Here is a 12497-nt window from a genome sequence, read left to right as displayed (position 1 = left end):
GTCCATTCTCATCTGCTGACTGGCTGGAGTGGAAAGCTTAAAAACACAATGTAGTGCTCACTTTGGCGGCACATACACTAAAATTGGAACGATACAGAGAAGATTAGCATGCCCCTGCGCAAGGATGACATGCAAATTTGTGAAACCTTCCATATTAAAAAAAAGCACTGTCTGTGTCCATACCAGCTTCCTTATATTCTGCAAGAGAATGCACACCAGGTCATCTATACACACACCTCATGGGCTAGTAACAGGGACATTATTCATATTGAAGTACCTACGTTTTTCACTTTCCAATTTGTGAAATCAATGATACATGGAGCACCCCACAAAAAATGAAGTGGTTTTCCTGAGTATTTCTATTTGAATTATCTTCAGAGTTAGATACTATCATATTTATCAAGAACTGTAAACTTCAGCTTCAATTAACCTCCTGGATTATGTCCATGGGTTTTACCAGGTATGTTATGTGTTTCTCAAATGGGGGAGGAACCTTAGCTTTGACCACTTATTAAAAAAAGAAATTTATTATTTTTAAACCCCACTGCTTTTCCCAAAGATTAGAATTAGCACATGGAAAGCTTGTTTTACCCAAATACCATTCCAATGTCCACAGTACAAAATAGGGTGAACCACTTGTGGCGACTTTGGACCCCAAATCTGCTTTGTCTGTCCATGACAGTGATCCCTGAGGGGTTTCTGTTCTCACCTGAGGTGAATTTTTTCTAATCCAGCGTCTGCGAGGTCATCGTTTGCCCGCTGATGAATATCTCTTTGGGTTTCAATTTTGTGGTCATCGGACAGACCATCCACTTTATGAATAAACACCTCGAAGTTGATGTCAGTGTTCACTTTGTAGGCCCTGGTCACTGTGAGGTGCAGCCGGGCCAGGGCTTCCATGTAATCGTCCTGGGAACAAAGGCACAGTCCTGTCAGGGGAGGCGGCTTTGCTTTCTAAACCCTGCTCAGGTGCCTTTCACATAACTCCCAGTTTTATTGAGGGATGCTTGACAAAAAGACATTACATATATTTAAAGTGTACAATAGGAGGCCCTGGCTGGGTAGCTCAGTTGGATAGAGCAGAGTCCCCATAAGGCAACCTTGAGGGTTCGATCTCCAATCAGGGCACATACAAGAAGCAACCAATGAACACATAAATAAGTGGAACAACAAAAGTTATGTTTCTCTCTCCCCGCCTCCTCAAAAAAAATCAATAAGTAAAAAAAATAAAGTGTGCAATGGGATGTTTTGATAAAAGGCACATGTTGTGAAATGATACCCCCACTCAAGCTAACCTTTCCAGCACCTTGCCTCACAGTGAACCATGTTTTTCCTTCCCATATTCTTTCTTTCTTTTTAATATATTTCTTTATTGATTTCAGAGAGGAAAAGAGAATAAGAGAGATATAGAAACATCAATGATGAGAAAGAATCATTGATCGGCTGCCTCCTGCACACCCCCTAGTGGGGATTGAGCCCACAACCCAGCACACTCCCTACTGGGGATCGACCCGCAACCCAGGCATGTGCCCTTGGTCAGAATCGAACCTGGGACCCTTCAGTCCGCAGGCTGACGCGCTATCTACTGAGCCAAGCAGCTAGGGCTCCACATTCTTTCTTAATTTGGAAACCATCTGGGTACAACGTCCGAAAATATATTGCAAAAGCCCAATAAAAGCTGGTTTTATAGAATTCAAGATTGAAAATGTAAGTTTTGTTAACAAAGAGATGAAAAAGAAAGGCCAGAAAAACCCAGCTGTAGGCTCTTATGGCTAGCTTGGTGACAGTCATAAAGATCAGAGCTGCAGTTCTGTGAACAGAAAATTCACAAAGGTCACCTAGGACCTCCTTTGGAATACAATTCCTTCCAGATTTTTGAATCTCTTGGTCAATTGTGATGAACAGTTAGAGATGAAAATATGATATGGGTCACTGGGGAAGGAGCCAGGAGGAAAAACTTTTAAGAACCACTGGTCTAGAGCAGCCAAATTGGGCCCATGCCTGATGTTGTTTGTAAGTCGTTTTATTGGCGCACAGCCACACTCATCTGTTTACATAGCATCAAGGGCTGCTTTCATGCTACAATGGCAGCTGAGTCGTTTTCCTCTGTGGAAATGGTATAGACTGCAAAGCCTGAAATATTTACCATCTGGCCCTTCACAGAATATGATTGCTGACCATGTCTACAATCATTGCCCCAAGTAAAACAATACTATTTTCCTCCTTCCTACAGATGATACCTATATAATAATATAATAAACACCTATATACTATGTATCTCTTTGCTTAAGAAATCAAACATTAGCCCTGGTAGGTGTGGCTCAGTTGGTTGAGTGTTGTTCCATGCACCAAAAGGTTGCTGGTTCAATTCCTGATCAGGGCACATGCCTGGGTTGTGGGTTCGTTTGCAGGAGGCAGCTTATCAATGCTTCTCTCTTACACAGCGATTTTCTCTCTCTCTCTCTCTCTCTCTCTCTCTCTCTCTTTCTCTCTCCCCCCTCCCTCCCTCCCTCCCTCTTCCTTTTTCTAAAATCAGTAAAAATATTTTTTTAAAAAGAAATCAAACATTAGATACTGAAGCCCTGTGTGTTTCTCCCCCTCCTCCCTTCTATTCCATCACTCTACCCCCTACCCTCCAGAGGTAGCACTACCTCAAGTTTAGTGTCTATTCTCACTCATCTCTTGATACATTACTACATACATATCTATCTTTAAACAATATACAGAATTCATTTCCGTTATTCTAAATTTTATAAAAATATCGTTACATGTATATTATAGTTTGCCTTTTTCACCCAACATTATGTCAGTGAGATTCACCTACATTGATGTGTATAACTCTTTTTAAAAATATTTTTTTTATTGATTTCAGAGAGGAGGGGAGAGGGAGAGAGATAGAAATATCAATGATGAGAGAGAATTATCAATTGGCTGCCTACAGCACACCCCCCACTGGGGATCAAGCCCACAACTATGACATGTGCCCTGACTAGGAATCAAACTGTGACCTTCTGGTTCATAGGCTGATGCTCAACCACTGAGCCATGCCGGCCAGGCCATAACTCCTTCTAACAGCTCTATAAAGTTTCACTGTATGGATGGTCTATAATTTATCATTGTTGATAACTGTTGATGGACATTCAGAATGTTTCCAGACAGTAATAATGTGGACAGTCTCATACATGCATCTTTGTGTCTGTTTGTGAGTTTTGGGGGCTTACCCTGAAGGCCAACCTGTTGGGTCCTAGGAAGGAAGGAGCACCTTGAATTTGACTAGATAATGTGTAAGAGCACTGGATGCTCCAGGCCCTCACTAACACTCAGTGTTGTCAGATCTCTTAATTATCGCCAACTTGAAGGTATGAGCAGGTCTTATTGTTACAGCAAAGAGAGGAAAGGGATCTACAGGACAGAATTCAAAGGACTTTTCACCCCCTATTCTGACTCCAAACTTGGACCAATACAGGAAGCCAATAAAACAGGGGATGTTCTGGCATTCTTCTAGGTAAATCAAAATATTAAAGATAGTAATAAGAAACTGTGAAGAGAGACAAACAGCACATGGACTCTTCTCATCCTCACACTCTAAAGATTCATTTAAAATGAAAGTTGGAATTTGGGGCACTGGGCTAGCAGATTAAGCATTTTGGAAAAATTCTAGATGAATAATTTGTAGCACTTTTTTAAGACCTTAAAGTATCTCAAATAAAAACTAAAGTTATTACTGTATAATTCCACATATGTGAAATTCTAGAAAAGGCAAACTAGTCTATAGTGACAGAGAGCACATCAGCAGTCCTGGAGTTGGGGTTCGGGGGACTGGCTGAGGAAGGACACGAAGGAACCCTTTGGGGTGGTAGAAATATTCTACATCTTGATTGTGAGCTAGTCACAGGGTATAGACATTGATCAAACTCACTGAACTGTTCACCTAAAGCGAGGGTGTTTTATTATATGTCTATTCACCTCAAAAAAAAGTGTTACTGCTTATGTCTATAACATAAGGAAGAGGGGAGTTAAAGGGACAGGCCTGTGAGCACAACTAGCCAATGTCAAGAGGGCATTACAGTCGCAAAGGATTAGAAATTGCTACTCTAACCTCCCTGCCAAGTATATAAAATGGACTGATTACCAACTAACTGATGTGGTAGTATGTAGCTACAAGAATTACAAATGACATTAAAAAGAAGAATATACTTGGTTTATTAGAGCAGAGGGATTGTGGATGATTTTTCCTACTGTGTCTGTTATCCTCTTCTATGACAAAAGTAAAAACTATAATGCCTAGTGTCAATCCAAATTTAAATCTAGGAATTACAGATGTGTGTGTCCCCCAGGCACAGGTGGAATGGCTGCAGGGGGCCGAAGCAGGGCCTGGAGATGTGATGCATCTGTGGGCTCTGCCGGGGGTTTGGGGGATCATACATCCAGGTCGAGGGAAAGAGCTCTCAATGCTTTCATTCTCTTTTATTTTACAACATTCTGGGAGGACACATTTTCTCCTTGGTGATATAATTATCTGGCAATCCTCTGACTGTGAGGAATTCACAAGCAAAAAATAAAAATATGAGGTGTCCCACCCACAGAGCACTGCTTAGAAATAAAGAAAATGATTGGAGTGCTGCTGAGGTACTTCCCTAACGTGTGCTCCTCTTTCAGTCTTGTAATCACATCCTGCAAAGATTCCCACAAATACAATTTCCATAGCCTGCTGCCAGCAGAAACGGGTATTAGACTCTGAAGCTGCCGACTTAATTACTTTATATATTTTTAGTAAATGACAGCTCTCAACTATGTTTTTCCTAACCTTTTAAAAAAGTATAACTTAAAAAATGAATTTTGCAAGCATCCGTTTACCTTTCTCTGTCTTACAGCTAAAAAATAAATAACAACAACAACAAAACAAAATAAACAAAAAATACATTTACCAACCCAAACTGAAGGTCCATTTCCATGTTCAGGTAGAAATCAAACCAAATTATGGTTGCAATATTTAAAAATAGGTAAGTGTATCTATTTTAGCCCCATTATAACCATCGTACAAACACCTGAGCTGGGTTTGTTTTGGAAATTTAAATTCTTGCTAGGGAAGCACAACATGGTATTAAAGTATTTACTTACTAAGCCACTGTCTTGAAATGAGGAATCATCTGGTTGGAATCTACTCACGCATGGGCTGCCACTACCTAGCTCACCAACTACAGAAACAGTGGCCACGTGACTTAGGGGGAAATGGAGCTTAGAGGAGACGGATGAGTGTGACATCCCTGGAGCCTCACCTCCCATGCGGCAGCGCGGACACACTCTGGCCGCTCCTCTCGAGCTCCAGACTCCCTAATTTATGGTGCTGGCAGATCTGAGGCAGGAAGGCAGGGATACTGCCAAGGCCACAGATGGGCCAGAAAACAGGTCAGTAAAAGTGGGACAGCCAGGAACGCAGCGACTGACGCAGGCCCCGGACCTGATGTAGCTTCTACAAGCACGCACCTCTGGATGGGTCCAAGGGAGGAGAGGCACTGCTGTCTCTAGACCAGGCATTGGAATGTAAAGTCTCCCCTCTATACCTCACCACAAAATAAAGAACCCTCTCTAACCATATGGCCAACCTCCCTTTTATAGAGTAGACGTATAAAATGCAGTCGCTGGAAACGAAAAGGCTTTAGTTGAGAATTTCATTATTCTATCGAACATCTAGTTCTGTGAACGCTCTCTGGCATGAGCAGTCTTCTCAGAGAATGGTTTTCCAAGCATGGGCTCAGACCCATTATGACTGAGTCTTCACATCCCTTCCCCGCTAACCACACTGGTGCTTCTGCAAGGGCTGGGAGCACTCGGCCCACCTGTCTCATTGTGGGTCCACAGTTTCAGGAAAATGTCTGGACCTGCCCAGCCGGTGTGGCTCAGTGGTTGAGCATCGACCTATGAACCAGGCGATCATGGTGCAATTCCTGGTCAGGGCACATATCTGGGTTGCAGACTCAATCTCCATTGATGTTTCTATCTCTCTCTCCCTCTCCCTTACTCTCTGAAATCAATAAAAATATGTATTTTTAAAAAGTCGGGACCTGAATTTGGGGTTGATTTAGCGCATTCCTGTAGGACTTGTTGCCTTTTATTCCCCCATAGCTGCAAAAAAGAGGCCTTGGAAGGGCCTGGGGGCTGGGCCACACGTCATAGACACTTTCTAAGATACTTGGACATGGAGAGTTTGAAGGGCCTCAAGGTCTCAATCCTGCTGCCTGTACTTTTTCTTTTTTTTTTCTTTTTAATATATATTTGTATTGATTTCAGAGACGAAGGGAGAGGGAGAGAGAGACAGAAACATTAATGATGAGAGAATCATCGATTGGCTGCCTCCTGCATGCCCCCCCACTGGGGACTGAGTTGCAACCCAGGTATGTGTCCTGACCAGAATCGAATTGTGACCTCCTGGTTCAAAGGTCAACGCTCAACCACTGAGCCACCCCAGCCGGGCTGTACTCTTTCTTATACTGACCTGCCTCAGACACACCGATGGTCCCACTGCTTTCTTTCCTCATCTCCCCTTTAACATGGGCTCAAGGTATAAAATCCCAGGGTGCCAAAGAGACAATTCAGAAGGCTGGTTTGAATAACTGAGAGAGTGACTCTATGCCTGGGTATTAAGTCAAAGGGCTCCCAATTCTTTGCTCTCAGCAAAGTTGAAGAAGAACTAATCAGCATGTCTACTAAAAATAATTTTTTTGTGATAGAAAACGGGGCAATTTAGGAAATATAACTTAGAAGGAGTGTAAATAATTGAGTGCATGCTATCCCAAAACTCACCCTATCTCTACCCCTACATATTTATGTGAGCAAGGCTTCTCAGTGCTTACATCTATGCAAACAAACAAAACAAAAAAAATAGAATCGATGCCAAATCCTGTCTTATTCAAGCATGGACACATGAATTAAGTGGGAAAATATTCATCTTCCTTAGAGAGACAATTATATCTCAAATTTTACTTTTTATATTTAAGTCACCTATAAAATACACAATACTTATGCTGTCTTTATCAATTGTGCACTAGCAATAATTATGATAATTTTAATTCAGAAGAAAACATTTCATACTTGGAACTTTAACTTCACGGGAAACCGATTAAAAGGTAAACTTACACACATGTTCTTGTTGCCCAGAACCTGCCGAGAGCATCAGAGGGGGGACCCATACCTGCCGTCTGTGGCCTGTACAGTGGTCCCTCCATCTGTGAGGCTTCCGAGATCTGTGCTTTGCTGAGACGTACACAACTACGCAGGCCCCTAACGTCATCCCGTGGTGGTCAGGGTTGCATGAAGGGAGACTTCTTTGCAAACCCTGAGAGCCCCAACTGAGAAATGCTCGTTTGGTAGAGAGGCCTATTCTCAAGTCTGAAAGCCAAACCCCAAACCGAAACGATCACAAAGGAAATGGTTTAGCCCCAGGGGAACGGCTGTCTATGTGGGCGAGAGGGCCTGCTGGCCCACCGTACCCAAGACCGGCTTTACCTGGGAGTCTATGACAAATATCAGGGCTCCTGTTCCCCGGAAGATCATCTCATAGTCAAATGTAGGGTCAAAAAAGTCAATCTGTCCTGGGAAGTCCCAAATCTGAAAATTCACAAAGGAGCTGTTGGAAACATCTTCCCGGCAGATCTTGTTCGTGCTCTCCAAGAACAGAGTTTCGTTGGGAGACATTTTGTGAAAGACCACTTTCTGAATCGATGACTTGCCGCTTCTCCTCAGGCCCATGAGCAGGATCCTCGGCTTCACCTCAGTGCTGAAGGGATCGCTGAAGTCCAGGACTGCAGAAAACCACAAAACAAAAATGAGGGCGAGCCGCTTTCACAGCGGTTAATTCGACGAGTTTCACTTCCACCTCAGATGTGATTTATGATTCACAGACAATTCGACTTTTCCAAATATGGGGAGTGCTAACTACATCACCCCACTCACTGAGGGGCCAGCTTTTGGTAAGTGCAAAACACTGAAAAAATGCTATTTCACCCTCTCATACCATCCTGGGGGGGGAGGGCAGTGAGGGGTGGGGAGAAAACCTGTACCATTCCACGTCACCAGCAAGGAATCTAGAGGGTGAAGAGTAGAGGTTTCCTGGAGCCAACTGCCTGGGAAAAGAATCTGGTGTTAGCATTCCAAAGCAATGCCCTTCATCAGGGTCTCTATGAACTAAAGAGATGCTTGTTTATTTACCATCAGAGAAATACTCATCACAACCACTATGAGATGCCACTCTACACCCACGAAGATGGCTACAATAAAAAAGTCAGATAATAATAAGTGTTGGTGAGGATGTGGATAAACTGGCACCCTCCTACACCGCTGGTGAGAATGTAAAATGGTGTGCTTTGAAAAAAGAAAAAAAAGTTTGGCAGTTCCTCAAAAGACTGAGTCACCCTATGGCCCAGCAACTCCACTTCGAGGAACATATTCAAAGATATGAAAACATATGTCCAAGCAAAAACCCGTACATGAATGTTCACAGCAGCAGTATTCATAATAGCCAAAAAGTAGAAACAATACAATGGCCATCAACTGATGATTGGATGAACAGATGTTGTCTATAAAAAAGGAACAAAGTACTGATATATGCCACGATATGGGTAAACACTGAGAGTGAAAGAAGCCAGATACAAAAGGTCACGTACTGTTTGATTCCATTTATAAGAAACGAACAGAATAGATAAATTCAGAAATAAAAAATACTTTGTGGTTGCCAGGGGCTACAGGGAAGAGAAATGGGAAGTGACTGTTAATGGGCATGTGGTTTCTTTGGAGTAATAAAAATGTTCTAGAACTAAATAGGAATGATGATTACATACCCTTGTGAATATATTAAAACCACTCATTTGTATACTTTAAAAGGGCAAATATTATATGTGAAATATATCTCAATTTTGTAAAAACGGCTTCATGAATGACCAAAATAAATAAAATAATACACAATAATGAAGCTTGGAGAAAGGTCAAGAAAGGAAACCAACATTTTAAGAAAAAAGGCAGAATATAGGCAAATATGGAGATCTAAATATGTTAAATTATTTTTCCAAATTTCTATTTGGTTTCCTTCTGAACTACTCTTATGTCTTTCTCAGTCCCTTACTCGAATCTAAGCCTACTCAAATAGGGACTGAAAAGTAATCCTTTACTTCCCTATTGTAACTAACATTTTTCCCCCAGACACACCAATACTTGATAATCTTACTTAATTTCACTTATCTGATATTTTTATGTTTGAATTTGCAAGAGGTGTAGGTAAACAAAAAAATTTTGAGTAGAACAATGAATAAAATAAGCAGGTACAGATGTACACAAAAACCACCCTATTATAAGCAACATCTCAGCCCCTCCTACCCAAATACACTTTTCCAGTTCTACTTAATCCAATCCAACAAATTGGTGATGATCTATGATAGAAGCAGTGATAGGGATGTAAATTACCCAAAGGCCACCAGCTTTCTTCTTCATCAGTGATTATATGCTACCTATTTGCAGTATTGGCATTACAAGTCAATCTTAGCAAAACCAGGGCATGAATTAAAAAAGAAAACAGATCCTGGCCGATTTGCCTCAATGATTAGAGCGCTGGCCCTCGGACCAAAGGATCGCAGGTTCAATTCCCAGTCAAGGGCACATACCTGGTTGCATATTCGATCCCCAGCCCGGTTGGGGTGCATCAGGAGACAACCAATCGATGCGTCTCTCTTACAATGGTATTTCTTTCTCTTTCTTTCTCTCTCTCTCTCTGTCTAAATAATAAGTGAGGATTAGCAAAACCAAAAAAGGAAAGAATACAGGATTTCCAGTTTCAAAAGTATCAGACTAATAACATGTCACAGTCTTCACCTCTCCATATTAAATCCCTAAAAATAAAAGAGCAAGTATAAACAATTAATAGATGAACAAATAAACATGGATATTTTCAAGCTCAGCTGGGCTTGGAACAAAAGGAAAACTTGAAACTGACAAATTGTTGAAAATTCCCTAAGAAACACAAAGATCAGATTGAAGAGGAACCTGCAGCCGGCCCTTGACATGAATGGAAGGGTTCCGCTGCAGAAGCTAGAACTGGTGGTGGAAGCCCAAACAAGAAGGGGCAGGAAGAAAACCAACAGGGGGTCATTATTTGGAGAATCAAAGTGAGGAGAGCCAAGGAGATAAACTCTGTGCACCACTGCCCATCTACCGAACACCATCCTACACGTACTCTAGAACAGTGGTTCTCAACCTTTCTAATGCCGCAATCCTTTAATATAGTTCCTCATGTTGTGGTGACCCCCAATTTTATTGTTACAAATTGAACATAATTAAAGCATAGTGATGAATCACAAAACAATATGTAATTCTATATGTGTTTTCCGATGGTCTTAGGCGACGCCTGTGAAAGGGTCGTTCAACCCCCAAAGGGGTGGCGACCCACAGGTTGAAAACCGCTGTTCTAGAACATTCCAGGTGGGTTTGGTGAACCTAGGAGCTTGGGTGTGAGAGGGAAGGCAGTGCTGGTGATGCTCTGAAATAGGGAGCAACCACATTCCAAATACTTTGACCTCACCTAACTTCCACTACAGTTTGTGTGGAGCTCAAGGGGTGGGAGGAGCCCCATCTTCCCTTCAGACACTTTCTCAGAAGAGGAGAGCCAAAACGGTAGCAGAGAGTAGAGGCTCAACAAATGGGAGAATGTACACCTGAAGCTGAGTGCATAATGGAATCAGAGCAAACTTTCAAGATCAGTATAAAATACACAGAGACAAGCCTGGCCGGCTTGGCTCAGTGGATAGAGCGTCAGCCTATGGACTGAAGGGTCCCAGGTTCGATTCCGGCCAAGGGCATGTGCCTGGGTTGCAGGTTCGATCCCCAGTAAGGGGTGTGCAGGAGGCAGCCGATCAATGATTCTCTCTCATCATTGCTGTTTCTATCTCTCTCTCCTTCTCCCTTCCTCTCTGAAATCAATAAAGAAATATATTTTAAAAAAATAAAATACACAGAGACAAGAGAAAATATGAATATGACATTCATGAAACAAGGACTATTTTCAAATAAGAGCAGATATGGGAAAGGGCCTTAGAGATCTTGGAAATAAAAATGTAATTCAGGAGTGAAGGGGAATAAATGGATTGAAAAGCAGAATAAACGCAGACAAAGAGAGTAATCGTGAAGTAGAAAGTCAAACCCTCTCAGAATACAGGGAGTACAAAGGGATCGTGCACTGGAAGGTGTGAAATGAAAAGTGAAGTGACATCAGAAATAAGACTCAGAAGTCCCACTATGTGCCACAGGAAATCCAAAAGAAGAAAATACAGAATATACGGGAAAGCAATATTTAACTAAATAACAGATAAGCCTTTCCCAAACTAAGAAAGGATAAAACTCAAAAAGAACAAAGAGAAATGTAAACAGAAATAAGCCCACACCTACAATAAGCATAGTAAAACTTCAAAACATTAAAAATAGTAATAAAATCCTGCAAACTATCAGAAGAGGAAAACAATTACCTACAAAGAAATAAGAAAGGCATCAGACTTCTTAACAACACGGTTAACAACACGGGGTACAAGAAGAGAAGGGACTAGAACAGGATCTTTAAAGAACTGAAGGAAAATATCTTTGAACTCAGATTTATATACCCATTGGTGGAGTCCTCGCCCAGAGCCTGAGCCACCAATCAAATGGCATTCAACAAAAACTACAACAATAAAAAGGGTAGAGACTAGAAAATATCAAGAGTACATCATGCATACTAAGAGTAAATATGGCTAGGTTTATTTACTAGTATACATATGTGGGTGCTGCTTCACAATATAAGTGTATTTTTTATTGTGGACCACAGTTTTAAAAAAACAACACGTTTTATAAGCCACTGCTGTTGATCAGGAGAGGTTTCCTGCCTCAGAAAGGACTGCTGACAAAAATCTCCCCTCTTATCTTACTCTCCTACCATTTCCTCGAGTATCTCGGCTTCTGAAACCCTCTGGGGTTTCTCAGGTCTGATTCCACTCTGGGAGTGGGAAGCAGGGAGTTTACATCAGGAAGGTAAACAACCCGCCTCCTGGCCTCCTGGGGAGGTCTGGGCTCTCTCCACCATTTCCCTGAGCATCGCCCACTTAAGTTTAATAGGAACCTAAGGAGGGTGAAAAGTGTGAAGAGAATGAAGGTTGATTGCTGTGAAAGGGGGGACAAAAAGGGCTAGTACCTAAAAAGGCAATCGGAAAGGAACCACAGGATCTGGGATTAGATGGAACCCCACAGAGGGCTCTCTAAAAGTGTCAGCAGGGCTGGGAGAAAGCGCAGGAGTGAGGTGAAATTTACAAGAGGGCAGTTTGTTCTGTTTCATAAAGGTTCCCTGAAAGTCCGCCAAGCGTTAGACAGGGCTAAGCCAGGGGCTGTAGACACAAAGAAAAGATTCATCCTTCAGTGATTAGAGGGGAAAATAGACAAGAAAAACTGACAATTGGCTGCTATCTAGGTGTATGGATTCAGAAAGA

The 12497-nt window shown here is 41.9% G+C and overlaps 1 protein-coding gene and 1 non-coding gene across 2 annotated transcripts in view; one reads left to right on the top strand and one right to left on the bottom strand.

The window, feature by feature from the left end:
- Window positions 1–12497, bottom strand: part of RRAGD (Ras related GTP binding D) — a 37337-nt gene that overhangs the window by 16946 nt on the left and 7894 nt on the right. The window contains exons 2-3 of the mRNA XM_070418095.1: window positions 7507–7802; window positions 710–909 (exon numbers count right to left, since the gene is read on the bottom strand). Of these exons, the coding sequence (XP_070274196.1) occupies window positions 710–909; window positions 7507–7802 (496 nt within the window). The remainder of the gene's footprint in view (window positions 1–709; window positions 910–7506; window positions 7803–12497) is intronic.
- On the top strand, window positions 54–159 carry LOC139013440 (U6 spliceosomal RNA). The gene has a single exon (XR_011472073.1). It is a non-coding gene; the product is annotated as a U6 spliceosomal RNA (small nuclear RNA).

Source organism: Myotis yumanensis, unplaced genomic scaffold (genome assembly GCF_028538775.1).
Source record: "Myotis yumanensis isolate MYYU_CA2020_CCGP unplaced genomic scaffold, mMyoYum1.0.hap1 SCAF_6, whole genome shotgun sequence".
Classification (NCBI taxonomy): domain Eukaryota; kingdom Metazoa; phylum Chordata; class Mammalia; order Chiroptera; family Vespertilionidae; genus Myotis; species Myotis yumanensis.
This window is presented reverse-complemented; position numbering and strand designations above follow the sequence as displayed.